This window comes from Pelobates fuscus, chromosome 8 (genome assembly GCF_036172605.1).
Source record: "Pelobates fuscus isolate aPelFus1 chromosome 8, aPelFus1.pri, whole genome shotgun sequence".
Classification (NCBI taxonomy): Eukaryota; Metazoa; Chordata; class Amphibia; order Anura; family Pelobatidae; genus Pelobates; species Pelobates fuscus.
In genome coordinates, this window is record NC_086324.1 from 49,144,484 (window position 1) to 49,162,385 (window position 17,902).

The 17,902-nt window shown below is 42.6% G+C and overlaps 1 protein-coding gene across 1 annotated transcript in view; it reads right to left on the minus strand.

Moving 5' to 3' along the window:
• The window catches only part of CERKL (ceramide kinase like), a 143,322-nt gene extending 133,765 nt beyond the window's left edge, over positions 1-9,557 (minus strand). Inside the window, exon 1 of the mRNA XM_063429794.1 lies at positions 9,101-9,557. Coding sequence (XP_063285864.1) covers positions 9,101-9,557 — 457 coding nt within the window. The remainder of the gene's footprint in view (positions 1-9,100) is intronic.
• Between the last annotated feature and the right edge of the window lie 8,345 nt (positions 9,558-17,902).

Below are 17,902 nucleotides of genomic sequence, written 5' to 3' on the forward strand. Positions count from 1 at the left end.
TGCAAGCGTGTGTGTCACGCCTACAGCGTCTACTCTGCCAACTTCTGCCAGTGCACAGTGCCACTCATATCTGTTGTCACAGTAGCTTGCACGCATAGTACCACTAATGGAAAAAAAATGACAGGCAGAGGCAGGCCACCCCGCAGGGGCCGTTGTGGTCGTGGTGCTGTGATTCCCTTGGCCCTAGAATAATGCCCAGTGTTCAGAGGCCACGTACCCTGAACTCGAAAAAGTTCTGAGGACATAGTTGACTGGCTAACACAGGACACCCAATCTTCTACAGCTTCCGCTAGGAACCTTGACGCACCATCCTCCTCCAGCTTAGCTTCGGGCACCTCTCAAGTTACCACTCGCCCGCCTGCCGCCACCACCAACACTTGCACCACAGCCGCTTCACTTGATCTGTCAGAGGAGTTATTTACACATCAGTTGGAAGAAATGAGTGATGCGCAACCATTATTGCCAGAGGATGTAGATAACAGGGATATGTCTCAGTCAAAGTCACCCCCTTGCCCGGCATCTGACAGCTGGCTTGTCTGAACTCTTAGCCCGCCAGCTTTTACCATACAAGCTGGTGGAGTCTGAGGCGTTCCAATTTGTAGCTATTGGGACACCGCAGTGGAAGGTACCCAGCCAAAATTTCTTTGCACAAAAGGCAATCCCCAACCTGTACTCGATTGTGCAAAAGGAAGTAATGGCATGTCTGGCACACAGTGTTGGGGCCAGGGTCCATCTGACCACTGATACCTGGTCTGCAAAGCATGGTCAGGGCAGGTATATCACCTACACTGCGTATTGGGTAAACCTGCTGACGGCTGCCAAGCATGGAATGCGTGGCTCTGCAGAGGAGTTGGTGACCCCGCCACGACTTGCAGGCAGGCCTGCTGCCACCTCCTCTACTCCTCCTACTCCATCCTCTTCCATAACCTCCTCGGCTGAGTCCTCTTCTGCTGCTGCGTCTTGCTCCACATCAACGGCACCCCCCCAGCTTTCAGGTACTATTCCACATCCTGGATACGGCAGTGTCATGCCGTCTTGGGGTTGACTTGCCTGAAAGCAGAGAGTCACAACGGACCAGCACTCCTGTCCGCCCTGAACGCACAGGTGGAAAAGTGGCTGACTCCGCACCAACTGGAGATCGACAAAGTGGTTTGTGACAACGGAAGAAATTGTTTGGCGGCATTGAATTTGGGCAAGTTGACACATGTTCCGTGCATGGCACATGTGTGTAATCTGATCGTACAACGCTTTGTGCATAAGTACCCAGGCTTACAGGACGTTCTGAAGCAGGCCAGGAAGGTGTGTGGCCATTCCAGGCGTTCCTACACGGCCCTGGCGCACTTTTCAGATATCCAGCGGTGAAACAACATGCCAGTGAGGCACTTGATTTGCGACAGCCCGACACGTTGGAATTCAACACTCCTAATGTTCGACCGCCTGCTCCAACAAGAAAAAGCCGTTGACGACTATTTGTATGACCGGGGTGCTAGGACAGCCTCTGCGGAGCTGGGAATTTTTTTGCCACGTTACTGGACGCTCATGCACAATGCCTGTAGGCCATGCGTTCTTTTGAGGAGGTGACAAACCTAGTCAGTCGCACCGAAGGCACCATCAGCGACATCATACCATTTGTTTTCTTCCTGGAGCGTGCCTGCGAAGAGTGCTGGATCAGGCCGTAGATGAGCGTGAAGAGGAAGAGGAAGAGTTGTGGTCACCATCACCACCAGAAACAGCCTTATCAGCATCGGTTGCTGGACCTGCGGCAACGCTGGAAGAGGATTGTGAGGAAGAGGAGTCAGAGGAGGAATGTGGCTTTGAGGAGGAGGAGGAAGATCAACCACAACAGGCATCCCACCTATCTGGTACCCGTGGTGTTGTACGTGGCTGGGAGGAAGAACATACCTTCATTGAGATCACTGAGGACGAGGAACGGGACATGAGTAGCTCGGCATCCAACCTTGTGCAAATGGGCTCTTTTATGCTGTCGTGCCTGTTGAGGGACCCTCGTATAAAAAGGCTGAAGGAGAACAACCTGTACTGGGTGTACATGCTACTAGACACCCGGTATAAGCAGAAAGTGCCTGAAATGTTACCGAATTACCGCAAGTCGGAAAGGATGCAGCAGTTCCAAAATAAATTAAAAAGTATGCTTTACACAGCGTATAAGGGTGATGTCACAGCACAACGGGAATCCAACCTTGTGCAAATGGGGAGTTTGCGGTTGTGCAAATGGACTGTTTGCGGTTGTTTGCAGTGCGTTAAACGGGGAGTTTGGTCTGTCACTGTGAAGCAGGCGTAACCGTTACACTACCTGATCGATATAACATCATACCTGATGTTTTAAAGCACGTTATTCCAAACAATTTAGGAATGTTAGGTGATTTATGCCCTTTATGGATTAAAACCAGACTCTGCATCAACTACAGTTGCAAGAAAAAGTATGTGAACCTTTTGGAATGATATGGATTTCTGCACACATTGGTCATAAAATGTGATCTGATCATCATCTAAAAAAACACACACCAGTTCTGGGTTTGCTTTGCACAAGAAGCATTGCCTGATGTGAATGATGCATCGCACAAAAGAGCTCTCAGAAGACCTACGATTAAGAATTGTTGACGTGCATAAAGCTGGAAAGGGTTATAGAAGTATCTCCAAAAGCCTTGCTGTTCATCAGTCCACGGTAAGACAAATTGTCTATAAATGGAGAAAGGTCAACACTGCTGCTACTCTCCCTAGGAGTGGCAGTCCTGTAAAGATGACTGCAAGAGCACAGCGCAGACTGCTCAATGAGGTGAAGAAGAATCCTAGAATGTCAGCTAAAGACTTACAAAAGTCACTAGCAAATGCTAACATCCCTGTTAGCGAATCTACAATACGTAAAACACTAAACAAGAATGGATTTCATGGGATGATACCACAGAGGAAGCCACTGCTGTCCAAACAAAACATTGCTGCACGTTTACAGTTTGCACAAGAGCACCTGGATGTTCCACAGCAGTACTGGCAAAATATTCTGTGGACAGATGAAACCAAAGTTGAGTTGTTTGGAAGAAACACACAACACTATGTGTGGCGAAAAAGAGGCACAGCACACCAACATCAAAACCTCATCCCAACTGTGAAGTATGGTGGTGGGGGCATCATGGTTTGGGGCTGCTTTGCTGCGTCAGGGCCTGGACGGATTGCTATCATCAAAGGAAAAATGAATTCCCAAGTTTATCAAGACATTTTGCAGGAGAACTTAAGGCCATCTGTCTACCAGCTGAAGCTCAACAGAAGATGGGTGTTGCAACAGGACAATTACCCAAAGCATAGAAGTAAATCAACAACAGAATGGCTTAAACAGAAGAATATACGCCTTCTGAAGTGGCCCAACCAGAGTCCTGACCTCAACCCGATTGAGATGCTGAGGCATGACTTCAAGAAAGCGATTCACACCAGACATCCCAAGAATATTGCTGAACTGAAACAGTTCTATAAAGAGGAATGGTCAAGAATTACTCCTGACCGTTGTGCACGTCTGATCTGCAACTACAGGAAATGTTTTGTTGAAGTTATTGCTGCCAAAGGAGGTTCAACCAGTTATTAAATCCAAGGGTTCACATACTTTTTCCACCTGCACTGTGAATGTTTACATGGTGTGTTCAATAAAAACATGGCAACATTTCATTCTTTGTGTGTTATTAGTTTAAGCAGACTGTGAGTGTCTATTGTTGTGACTTAGATGATGATCAGATCACATTTTATGACCAACTTGTGCAGAAATCCATATCATTCCAAAGGGTTCACATAATTTTTCTTGCAACTGTATGTAATTTTCCATGGGAGTTTTGCCATGGATCCCCCTCCGACATGCCACAGTCCTGTTGTTAGTCCCCTTGAAACAACTGTTCCATCACTATTGTGGCCAGAAAGAGTCCCTGTGGGTTTTAAAATTCTCCTGCCTATTGAAGTCTATGGCGGTTCGCCCGTTCGCGAACATTTGCGGAAATTCGCGTTCGCCATTCGCGAACGGAAAATTTTATGTTCGCGACATCTCTAGTTACAAACAATATTATGTAATGTTAAAAATAATGAACCAATATTATTATCCAAAAGGGAAAAAAAATTCTATGAATTCAGAAAAAAATGCAGTCATAGATGACAACTGTTACATGAAATGTCACAAACGACCACAGCAATTTAGATAAAATTAACACAGTCACTAAAAGTCATTGGAGACCGGGATAGGCATCATATTATACAATGACATTCAGAGCTAACGACTGGACGAAAAGAGCAGAGAACGTTTCATAAAATCAGTAGTTAAGAATAGATTAAAGATATATAGACATGACTTAGGGAATAACAGATAGACACTGCTTTGACACACAGAACTCGTAAATACAGACATACAACAATTCAAAACAGAACAAATCAACAAGACAATTTTGGATTATCAAATCTGGTGATACAATGCATTGAGACATTTTGTATGTAGCCAAGTTGAAAGGAGAGTGTGGAGGAGGTGTGGTTAAGAGATAACATTTTAATTATACTCTAGTGATGAACGTGAAAATGGTAAAAGTTGACAGATCTGGTTTGACGACATACTGTCCTTTGCAACATGCAGCAAATAACATAGTTAAAGTATTATATAGGCAACTAGGAAGCCCAGTTGCAAAATCCATGACACAGAGAGCTTGAACAGAACACTTCAACATTTGGAGCACATATACACAATCTGTGTAATTAATGTGAAATGGAAAGCAAGACACTGAGCATATGAATATTCAATATTTTCTAAAAGAAAAATGCAGCAATAATATTTGAGCCGAACTGAATTGGCGACTGCGTGACAAAGAAGGTGTCATGCCAAAAGCATACATCTTGCATTGTGGGAGGAAACAGATGTGCTTGCACCAATTTTGGCGACCATATATATTGTTAATACCTCTACGCCAAGCACACAGAGGTAACAGCTAAGAAGAATGTGTAAAAATAAAATTTTATTTATGCACTTACTAGACATTTCCCTGTCATAATAAATAGAATGGTAATATCGTTAAATAGTTATGTCATCCTTATATCACAATAGAAGAAAACTGCCAGAATCTAGTTACAGAGAGTCACTTTGTTTTGATGAATCCTCAATAAGAGCCATCTGTGATGGCTTCAAGTTATATTTTCACATAATGTAGAACCAATGATATCAATCAATAGATAAAATGTTAATTTTACCTAAATTGCTGCAGTGTACTGGTACTCAAGCCACTTCACTTGCCAGGAACCATCCAAGCTTATTTACTAAGCTGTGTATAACAATGAATAAACCATGGAAGTTGATGGAGAAAAGGGCACCCCGACCACTTCATCTGAAGTGGTCTGGGTGCAGTGCCCCAGTCATTTTACCTCTGCAATGCAAAACATTTCTGTTTTGTAAAAACAGCAATGTTTTAATTGCAAAGTTAAACACACCTTTCTTCCTAACAGTCACTAGAGTGGCTTCCTTTTCAATTATCGAGTTTGACTCGGACATTCGACGTTCATGCAGATGCCATCAAATGCTTGCTAAGCATGTGCTTCTCTACAAGAAGCATTGTATTAGATGAGAAGACAAAGTAATACCTGCCGTATGAAGTCATGAGAGGAGGAGTAGGTGGCGCTGGAAAAAAGTTAATTACATTTTTCACACTGGTTATTGCAGTTGGGAAGGGGGAATGAATCTAAATAGACCTAGTACACTCTAGCATTAGGAAAACCTGTTTGTATTTCTAACGCTGTAGTGTTCCTTGAACTGCTTTCAAAATGAACCTGTTAAAAGATTACTAAAGCAATGATGACAGCATGTAAAAAAAAAAGTGATATTTTAGAAATGAAGCATTTAAAATGAAAGGTAATACATCCCTTTTAGTTTTCTCAAAACATAAACTCTTAATTACATTCTGCCAAGTAACGAGATATATAGCACATAGTGAACATGTCATTATGACATTGTTTGGTGGCATAGTATTACCTTCAGCAGGCTAATGCTAGGTTTTATTACACTGAGCATTACTGCAAATATTGAATAATCACTCCTCTTTGGGGGTACAATTGATGAACCCAAAGAGCAGCTTTTGCAGTGATATAAACCCTTGGATTAGCTTCTGTTCTAAACTAAAAGACTCCACTGTTCGTTAGCATGGATGCTAAAAAGCGTTAAGGATGATAAAACACAGAACAATGGCGATTCCCATTACTCTGAGCTGCCTCTACACCATTCCATTACGAAAGACTGCTATATAAACTGACAGATGTCTTACTTTAGGTATCCAAAACAGACTAAAAGTATCTATTTCAATCACATCTGCTCACAAAGAGCCATGGCAGAAAAGGATATACTCTCAGAATTAATTATGTTTCAGGATATTTAGGTCTTTGTTATTATGTTTTAAAGTTACTCAACACGGCTCTGATCCTTATGCTTCACTGATACCTCTATACTAATAAACTCATAATCTACTTTTTTTTTTCCTTTTTAATTCCAAACAGCATCATTCTGCAGCACTGAGGTAAGGAATAGTACGAGTAAAAATCTAATATATAATGACAACTATTATACTGTGCATGTTTGGACATGTGTCACTATAATACATATCAACAGTTTAAAGACCACAACTTTAAAAGGGAAAGAAGAAAATAAAAACCCTTTTAAAAAATGCTACTAGAAGTTAAATATTAGCAGAGTTATTTAATAAACATTGGGTTTTGTCAAAATGGAATAAATACAGTGAGAATTACCAAATTCAGACAGCTTTTGGCTTCCCTAGATCTGCGAATTGTTAATGTAAACAAGTGAACTCTGTAAAATTAGCTTGGATGCGTTTAAACACATCACTAATGTCCACATTTCGACTAATTTATAGCACCGGAATCAGATATTTATCAATGACCACAGTGTAGCATGTATCCCCCCCCCCCCCCTCAGGTGGCTAGGGTTCCACAAACCTTAAGCCAGCCTCCTAAAATAAAGTCCATACCTACCCGTCTCACCCTAATAATATATTGAGGAGGGGCAAAAAAAATAAAAACATTTTGTAAAAAAATATCTTTCCCACACAAAGTCTTCTTTCTTCTAATTCTCCTGTTCTTCAGCCCCAAAAGTTAGCAAATAAAAATCCATAATCACAAACACCACTAACTAAAATTTAACTGAAAAGGTCAGATCCCCCCCCCCCCCCCCCCCCCCCCACCAAAAAAAAAAAAACACGCCGGAAAAGATAAAAACACTCTGCAATCAAAAATAATTAATTTTCACCAATGAAGGGCTCGCTACAGAACGTGTGCTTATCTCGGGGAAAGCCCTTTCATAGGTTTTCCCATGCTATGACAACCATCGCACAGCGTGGGAAATTTTCCATGCTTTGCAATCTAACTAAGAGCTCTCTGATTGTTGGCTAATAAACTAGAAAAGTGAAACTTGGCTGTCGGAGTGCTAGGATTGGTTGGCTTCCTAGCCACCCAATCAAAGTGCTCTTGGTTATATTGTAAAGCAAGGTATGGGAAATTTTCCCATACCTTGCGATGGCGGTCATAGCATGGAAAAAGCATGTTATATTACAACCTGCCATCCATGGGTGGGTGCCAGGGGAGGGTATAATAGTTACCCCCCTTTATTATTAGTATGAAGGTCCCCCATCATTTGCCCATGGGTGGGATACCGTAGAGGGGACAACAGCCCCTCCCCCCCAATATTCAAAGTAGCCGCCCACCGGATGCCCAGGGGTGGGGGGTGACTATGTCCCTCCCATTAGTTCACAGGCCCCATCACTATGGATGGCCTTTTCTAGTGACTGGGCAGCAATGGCCACATGTACCTTCATTATAGCAATTTGGGAGTCTTATTGCTATAATGAGTTTTTAACTATTTTCAAACAGTTCGGATTTATTGTTTTTAAATCCAAGCTCGGAATTGAAACCTCCAATTGGTTCAGTCTGGATTTCAGACAGTCCGTCTAAAATCTGGAAATCTAGCCCACTCAGGGCCTAAATTAAAATATCTGGACATTAATGTATCCCCATTCGGTTCTGGTCATTTCAGTGATAAACCTGTAAATGTGTTATATCTGAGGAAGAAAAATAGTTACTTTGTAAGAACCGTTCAATTAATAAAAAATTGTTAATAATTGATTTTTTTCACCCCTCCTAGGTGGCATGTTTATTCCTCATTATCGGGTCCTCTACCAGAGGCCTGGGAGTTTGAGGGTTCTGCGCAGTATCTTAGCTCAACGCTGAACAAAACCATCATGCTCCCTTACCTGGGGTATCTGGCTGTATGGAGTATCAGGAATCCTTTACCTGGGGTATCTGGCTGTATGGCGTATCTGGCTCCCTTACCTGGGGTATCTGGCTGTATGGGGTATCTGGCTCCCTTACCAAGGGGCATCTGTCTCCCTTACCAAGGGGTATCTGGCTGGATGGGGCATCTGTCTCCCTTACCAAGGGGCATCTGTCTCCCTTACCAAGGGGTATCTGGCTGGATGGGGCATCTGTCTCCCTTACCAAGGGGTATCTGGCTGGATGGGGCATCTGTCTCCCTTACCAAGGGGTATCTGGCTGGATGGGGCATCTGTCTCCCTTACCAAGGGGTATCTGGCTGGATGGGGCATCTGTCTCCCTTACCAAGGGGTATCTGGCTCCCTTACCAAGGGGTATCTGGCTGGATGGGGCATCTGGCTCCCTTACCAAGGGGTATCTGGCTGGATGGGGCATCTGGCTCCCTTACCAAGGGGTATCTGGCTGGATGGGGCATCTGGCTCCCTTACCAAGGGGTATCTGGCTGGATGGGGCATCTGGCTCCCTTACCAAGGGGTATCTGGCTGGATGGGGCATCTGGCTCCCTTACCAAGGGGTATCTGGCTGGGTGGGGAATCTGGCTCCCTTACAAGGGGTATATGGCTCCCTTACCAAGGGGTATCTGGCTGGATGGGGTATCTGGCTCCCTTACCAAGGGGTATCTGGCTGGGGTATCTGGCTCCCTTACCAAGGGGTATCTGGCTGGGGTATCTGGCTCCCTTACCAAGGGGTATCTGGCTTGATGGGGTATCTGGCTGGATGGGGTATCTGGCTCCCTTACCTGGGGTATCTGGCTGTATGAGGCTCCATACCAGCTGGCTGGCAGTCAGGGTCACATCGCAGCTCCTCTTATCGATTTTAAATATGCCCCTCAGTAGGGGTAGCTGCCGGCCATGGTCCCTGGAGGAGCGGGCACTGATGGCCCCCAGGGAGCGGGTATCCAGGTCACCGTGACCTCTGACCCCGGACCGCTCGCTGCCCGAACTCCACTCATCGCAGCGCTCGCCCAGCTGCTGGGGCACCGACACGGTCCGCTTCCCGAAACCCCGCGGGCTGGCCGGTCCTGAGAGCTCCTCCAGGCAGTCATCCCAGGCGCTAACTCTGCGGGAGTAGCCGGGGGGGCGCAGGGTCTCCCCCATGCCGTCACTGAGGGAGCTCCGAAGTTTGGGAGACAGGTGTCTGTGGGCTGCAGCGAGGCCTCGGCTACCAGGGCAACCGGCGGGAGCGCGCGACGCCATCTCACTGAGCCACGGGCACGCGCGCACACATGGTGTAACCGGCTACCACTGAGCCACACAGACAGTCACGGGCTGAGCATCATGGGAGTCTGCATGGCAGGGAGTATCACCCTGTACACACAGACAGGGCTGAGCAGCATGGGAGTCTGCAAGTATTACACTGTACACACAGACAGGGCTGAGCATCATGGGAGTCTGCATGGCAGGGAGGGAGTATTACACTGTACACAGACAGGGCTGAGCGTCATGGGAGTCTGCAGGGAGGGAGGGAGTATCACACTGTACACACAGAGAGGGCTGAGCATCATGGGAGTCTGCAAGGGAGGGGGTATTACACTGTACACAGACAGGGCTGAGCGTCATGGGAGTCTGCATGGCAGGAAGTATCACACTGTACACACAGACAGGACTGAGCATCATAGGAGTCTGCAAGGGAGGGAGGGGGTATTACACAGTACACAGACTGACTGAGCATCATGGGAGTCTGCATGGAAGGGAGGGAGTATTACATTGTACACACAGACAAGGCTGAGCATCATGGGAGTCTGCATGGCAGGAAGTATCACACTGTACACACAGACAGGACTGAGCATCATAGGAGTCTGCAAGGGAGGGAGGCGGTATTACACAGTACACAGACTGACTGAGCATCATGAGAGTCTGCATGGAAGGTAGGCGGTATTACATTGTACACACAGACTGGCTGTCTGTCTGAGCATCATGGGAGTCTGCATTGCAGGGAGTATCACACTGTACACACAGACAGGGCTGAGAATCATGGGAGTCTGCATGGCAGGGAGTATCACACTGTACACACAGACAGGGCTGAGCGTCATGGGAGTCTGCAAGGGAGGGAGTGTTACACTGTACACACAGACTGACTGAGCACCATGGGAGTCTGCATGGCAGGGGGTATCACACTGTACACACAGACTGACTGAGCATCATGGGAGTCTGCATGACAGGGGGTATTATACTGTACACAGACAGGGCTGAGCATCATGGGAGTCTGCATGCCAGGGAGTATTACACTGTACACAGACAGGGCTGAGCATCATGGGAGTCTGCATGGCAGGGAGTTTCACACTGTACACACAGTCAGGGCTGAGCATCATGGGAGTCTGCATGGCAGGAGGTATTACACTGCACACAGACAGGGCTGAGCATCATGGGAGTCTGCATGGCAGGGAGTATTACACTGTACACACAGACAGGGCTGAGCACCATGGGAGTCTGCAAGGGAGGTAGGGAGCATTACACTGTACACACAGACTGACTGTCTGTCTGAGCATTATGGGAGTCTATGTGGCAGGGAGGGAGTATTACTGTACTAATATATACACACCCTGCACACAGATTGACTGACAAACATGGCTGAGCATCATGTGAGTTTGCCTGGCCGGTAGGGATTCCACTTCAAATCTTTATAAATTAAAAGAAACAGAGAGAGGTTTAACTTAACATAGTATAAATTATGAAGAAAGGTTAACAAATGGAAACCTCTTTAGTTTAGAAAAATGTTGCCTGAGAGGGGATATGATAACATTATACAAATATATTCGGGACCAATACAAACCATTGTGTGGAAATCTATTCACAAACCGGACTTTACATAGGACACGAGGTCATGGATTTAGAGTGGAAGAAAGAAGATTTCGTCTAAGGCAAAGAAAATGTTTTTTTTTTACTGTAAGAAGCATAACGATGTGGAATTCTCTGCCTGATGAAGTGGTTTTATCAGAGTCCATACAGATGTTCAAACAGCAACTAGATGCATACTTGCAATAACAGAATATTCAAGGATACAATCTTTCAATTTAGGGTAATAGCTGCTTGATCCAAGGATAAATCTGACTGCTATTCTGGGGTCAAGAAGGAATTTTTTTCCTAGTTTGTTGTAAAATTGGAAGTGCTTCAAACTGGGTATTTTTGCCTTCTTTTCGTTCAACAGCAAAAAACAAATGTGAGGAAGGCTGAACTTGATGGCTCTGAACCTCTCACTCGCAACTGGAGTCCCGCCCATTGAATGGACATAAATACCATTGGCTGTGAGAGGGCAGATCTGAGGAAGCTGAATGGATCGACGAAACGCGCCATTCCGAGTGATTTCATCACGCTGTGTGGGACATCATAGTCCCGCCTCCCAGGAACCGGATTTGCGAATGAGAGGTTCAGAGTCCGCAATTAAACCGAACAATGCTGAACATGTCTGTGGGTGACTAGATTTCCGGAGAGTGTTATGCTAAACCTCTCTCTATTTATTTTAATTAATAAAGTTTTGTGGAAGGAAGCTGCTGTCTGGTGGATTCCTTGTAAGATACTTACCAAAGTTATTTATTTGGAGCATCGATAGCCTGAGCAGTCTTCACCTGTTCCCTGTTTGTGAGTGTGCATATATTTATGTATAGGTTAATGTTGGTGTTTACAGGGGGCAGGGCCTGACAGCTAAGATGGCCGAACGTGTTCTCCTGTAGCGCCTTGATACTGGAGCCTAAAACAAGCTTTACAAGTCGATTCACGCAACTTCAGTGCTAACACACAACTTACAGACTTAATGCCAAATCCCAGAAGACTCATCCAACACTGATTTGGGGACACTCTGCAACTTATGTCTCATGTCCGAGCCTGAGGTCTACTACGGCAGGCGTGCCGCCGACTGGGGAAAATGGCCAAATCCCTGTCTCTGGGCGCTGATCCTGAAGGTGACCAGCAACAGCTCGTTACCCTCCCCCCTTGAATTGATGGGGCATATCCCAGTTCCCAGTGGGCCACTTGGACTCCCTACCTGACGACTCAGGGCTTCCTGTATCAAGTGCCTTGTGGTGCGACCAAGATGGCCGTCGCAATGGAGCTGCAGCAGGGCCGCATGGATTCGGTGGGCCAGGACTGGAAGACACAATTTGAAGCCAGATTTGACACACTCTGCCAGACATTCAGGACCGCATGGCAATGAGATCGACTCACCTCGCCTGTGGCCTGTATGCCAGATGCTGTGTACTCCGTGGAGACGCCAAATACCACACACCCGCGAGGAGGCCCAGACTTTAGAGATTTTATGGGCCGACGATCCTGCCACTTGGAGTAAAGGGATCTGTGGATACAAGGAACTGGCTCCCATCACAACCCAGAGCTGAGACTGCAGGAGCCTACTATTCCCTGGGCAGCAACAAAGTCAGTACCATCCTGTATCACAGGATAGAAGCACCATCATGCCTGCTCTGGAGTGGCATCAGATGAGTTTCTGGCGACAGAGCTTCGGCTCAGAACTAACCCCGCTAACAGTGCAGGGAAATCCATATTAATCTTTGTCTCACTCTATTTCATGACAGATGCCCAGTGGAATTCTATCTGTTTTCCTACAAAGCCTGCTTGCTATTCCCTCATTGCTGCACATGTTTTGGTTTATATGCTAGCTTGATATAATCTATAACCTGTCATAATATACTAGATTAGTTCTACATTGATGACAAACAGGCCTATCGTGAAGCGTACAACATGCTTGCAATTAGCAATTTTATTTTTGTTTTTCTTTTATTTCTTATACAACATGCCATACTCCTAACATGTTTTGATCAATATTTGCAATGCTGCCTCTACTACACAATCTTATTCTTGACCTATATGCTACTTAATACACAATCAATTTTTCTTGCATCCACTAACCTGTTTCTGGATGTTTATCAAAAACAAAAAGTGTGCTGTTACTTCTCCTGCCATACTAATGACTACCATTTTTGGTTATAATTAAGCTTGTTGATGGTGTTGTCTCAAGGCAAGCCTGTATTGGTAATATGCGCACAATAAAAATAAATATGGGCGTTTACAATATTACACTATATATTTTTCTTTACATATATTCTATGAACGGAACAAGCTTTATAAGTGAATTCTAACCACAGTAAATGTTGCACTGTATGTTTAATGCCCTTTTGTATCAAGTGTGTCTACACTTAGCACTTTATTATATATATGTCTGCACGTTACAAGGAAGTGTGTGTACACTAATGTTTTGCACTTTTGTTTGATGCACTTAATTGCAACAATAGGGCACAGGAATTTTTTTAAACTACTGTCTTTTTCACCTTAAAGACATAGTGCTTTTTTTATATGAGAGTGGGAATACTCATGAAAGATATTTAAAGTTACAGCCCACCTTAATTTAGTTCTATGTTATTGTAGTGTATTTCATGAGCTATTGCACTTTGATAGGTGTTGCTATATTACTTAAATAAAATACATTTTTTTTTTTTTTTTTTTTTTTTTTAAAAGCACCATTATGACTTAATTTTTATTATTTCCCTCTTTACCTTTTCCCAGGGGCCACTACAGATTAAGTAGACCTGTCACCATTGGGGGACTTTGCAGAAAAAGTAAAGAGCGCTAAAGTGACAGAGCAACTTTAAGTGTTTATTTTCTTATAAAAATACTATATGACATTAGAAAGCTAGAATTAACCTTTTTAATCATTACTAATTCTCTTCATTTTAGTTAGACCTCCTTCCAGTTGTATTTTCCTTGCATGTACATCTCAGTACCGCATCCATATCCAGTTTTTGATTCCTGGATATAAATCGTTCTTTCTCCTACCTTTTTATATCACCTAATTGTATTTATATCAGCTTCTCGCTCTGAGCTCTTTCCACTCTTCCTCTATTTCGTTCCTCTCAATCCCATTTCCTTCAGCTCAGTCTGCTTTCAGGCTGTAGAAGCCTGTCTTTTTAATTTTCTTATTAGTAACTTGATCCTCTTACATATCAATTAACTTCCTACCTTCTAACACAACCCATTTTTACTTTCCATAGCAGCCTCCTCTGTTCTGTCTCATTCTTCTATTTGTTCCTATAAGTATTGAATGCCACATTAGTGCTTTCTTCCTGTTCTACTGAATAATTTCTTAGTAAGTAGACTACGTCATAGCCGTCTCAATCTAAAGAGAGGTGTGGAAATACACTAAGAACAAAGCCAGGTGTAGGTTTGCATCAAAAATTTTATTTGCAACTTAAACAAATTTTAAAGGTGTCTTTTCGAAACTTTAACTTAAAAAATGTTGGCATTTTGACTAAACCATTCATATGCGTGTCTAGCCTAGCGTGTTTAACTCTACCTGCTAATGTTAAAAAGTCAGTTATTCTTATTTTTATGTTAAAAAAAAATGTGCAAACTTCTCTAGACACTGTTAATCCTTTGTTTCACTACTCAAGCACGCTGTTGTGGCGTATATTTCTGCTCTGTAACCACCTGCACGACAAAAATAAAGAATTAAAAAAAAAAAAAAATGTTGGCATTTTGAGTGACTGTCACTTCTTTGGAAATGTTATCATTGAATAAAACCTTGAAAATCACCTATAACTTGTGCTCAACTTTTTCTCACGTCATGCTCAGTTTTAAATGTATATTCGCATTGTAGCAATTGGCATTACAATCCAGGTAAGTACAGACAGGACCTGGGCACAGAATGTCAATACATCTCCAACTGTGCCAGAAACCAGGCTTATAGATTCCAAAATGTTGAGGAGACATCTCTTTGGATCAACCAAATGTGGACATGTTTATTTCTAAGCAAATTAAAAATAATAAAACAATAAAAAAAAAAACTAATCCTCGGGTAGAAGACAACCTAACATCCATATCTCTCAAGGAAACATATGTAGGTTCAAGTTTGGAAAACCCTAAAGCACACACTCGGGTCAGATATAACAAGACCCACATAATTACAAAAATGTGATTGAACATATTCTTGGCTTTTGTAAACCAGGTTTTCCACATACAATGAGATGCCATACAGAAAACCCCTAACAAAGAACCCAGACCTTCGGAGAGATGTGTAGACATGGGATAGACCCATCTCTGATTTGTAGATATATTGGTCCCATTTGATCCTCCAGAACATTTGTTAACAAATGGCTGTGTGCCACATAACTATGTTAACTTTTTTTTTTCTCTCTATCTAGGATAATACTGAAGTCATGCAGAATCTGCCTTGCTATTGACTCTCTTGAGAGTGCTTTGTCATGTTTATGATACAACATTAAAAGACAGATTATGAAAATGAAAACTGATCAATCATTTGTCTGTTATGTCTGTGAAACCGATCACATTTATTGGTTAAATGTGCCACCGTTAAACTGACTTTGATGTGAGACTTTGCACTTGGGAAATTATGTGTTTTTGTACAATGACAGGTTAGAAGCACTATAGAAGATTATGTGTCTAAAAATTGTATTGGATGTGTTCCCAATCTTCATTCTCTGACCAGCACAGATGGCATCAGCTGAACACCAGCCAAACACCTTAAAGTTGCATTCAGATAATATTTGCTACACATCATCTATTTTAAATGGGGAGTACAAAGCATATACCACATTTTTAATCTTATTATTTTAAATGTGGGCCTCCAGAATATGCTACCTACCATTTGTAGTGTATTATAAAAATAATACATCAAATGTATATACATAATTCAAAAGTTAGGGTGCACTTCGCTGGATTTTTTTCAATCACTGTGTTACTTTAATAAATTGAAAAAACATATAGAAAGTCCCGATCAACGTTTCAATCCCAATTAGGTCTCTCATCTCTTTATATCTCATATCTCTTTATATATATATATATATATATATATATATATATTTTTTTTTTTTAAACTTCATCTTCAGAATGTCTATCTATTGCAGCAAACTCTGGTGTATGATCCTTCTCCAGTGACATCCAACCAAACCAGGAACTTGCTGAGCATTCTTACACATATGTTTACGAGTAAGCTGTAGTGGTTATAGTGCTTAGAGAGCCTAGTTAAGTACAATCGGTTACCAGCTTTCATACATGCCATGAACTTTAGCTTAGAAAGTAACATTTAAAACCTGGTAACAGGGATGCTCTTTTAATTATGTGATCATTTGATTTTGTGTTCTTTTGTTGAATTTAGCATGTCAGTTTATGCATGTCAGTGAGCATCTGTTTTTGGCCAATGCCTCCTATAGCAGGTGTAGTTTGTTCTGATTTGAATTTTGTTATTGCTGAGACTGTAACGGGACACAGTACTGGTCAATATACACGATTATGCTTGTTTCAAAGAGCATTACTTTATATCTATATCTTGTATTTTCTGCAGAATTCACAAAGACCCCTGAAGGTAACATTGCCGCTGGGGGTTCGGTGGCCAGGGAGAGCAGGTGTAGGTGAGTCCTACTTTCCTGAACCTATCCCTTGCAGACGCAACCATCTTCTTCCGGCGGGTCTTCATCAGCTCCTGGCACTTAAGCACCAGGAGCCGACAGCACTGCTGAATTCTTGCTACAGCATTGAGGTCTGTGGAGGATCTCATGAGACTGCGGGATCGTCTATAAACAGCCAATTCTCTGCAGCCAACACTGGTGACAGCAGGGGGGATTGATGCTTCTAGACAGCGGTAGCTCCGCCTAGTGTCTAGAAGTGTCAGGCGTAAGTAAATATACAGAGTCAAAATAGTCCCTAATTAATCTCAGTAAATCTCTTGACTGGGTTGGAAATTCAATGAAATTTTAGCACATACGAAATGAGTATTTCATAAAGATTCTATATATTTGTATGTGCAACTTTAACTACGATTCCTGTGGGCTCAGTGAACCACCTGGGGTTCTGAATGGTTTCCCATACATTCTGTTTTACTGACGGTTTTAATAAAAAAAGATTGTTGCAATGGCACAAACCATCATTGGTCTTTAAGGGGTTACCAAGCACCAAATATTTTACAATATAAAATCTTTTTTTAACAGTATATTAAATGTCGATGGCTTTATAGACAAAACCGTAATTTGGTCCAGAGATCAATGTAGCTCATATATAAAGCAAGAAGTAAATAAAATGCATATGGTAATTCAAATAAAAACATGCATTTTATTTAACTTAAAACAGAGTGCACTCTGCTGTTTTACGATGCCATAACAAAAGTGCAAAAAACAAAATTAAAAACAATAAATAATTAGAATTCTATTTTCCAGCATGTTTTTCCACAGTTGATGTTTTCAAAGGTCTTAGCACTGGATGATGTTTCTCAAGCAACTTTGCCATTTGAGATACTTCTAAAAATAGTTTATCTTTTTAAGTTATTTGGTACTTTCGGGTTTAAGGAATATAATTTAATAATTATACTACATTATGATAGCCTCTTACATTTTCCCTCACATGTGCCTCCTGTCAATTTGCCATTACACTTTGGATATATTAGGATGATCATCACAGAATAGAAAAACATTAAGGAATTATAATTTATTTATTTTTCACATAGTGTTTAATTTCTAAAAAATTAAAGCTGAATTAGAGAAATTCTTCAAACAGTTATGTTTTCCTAAATTTTGCAAATTTAG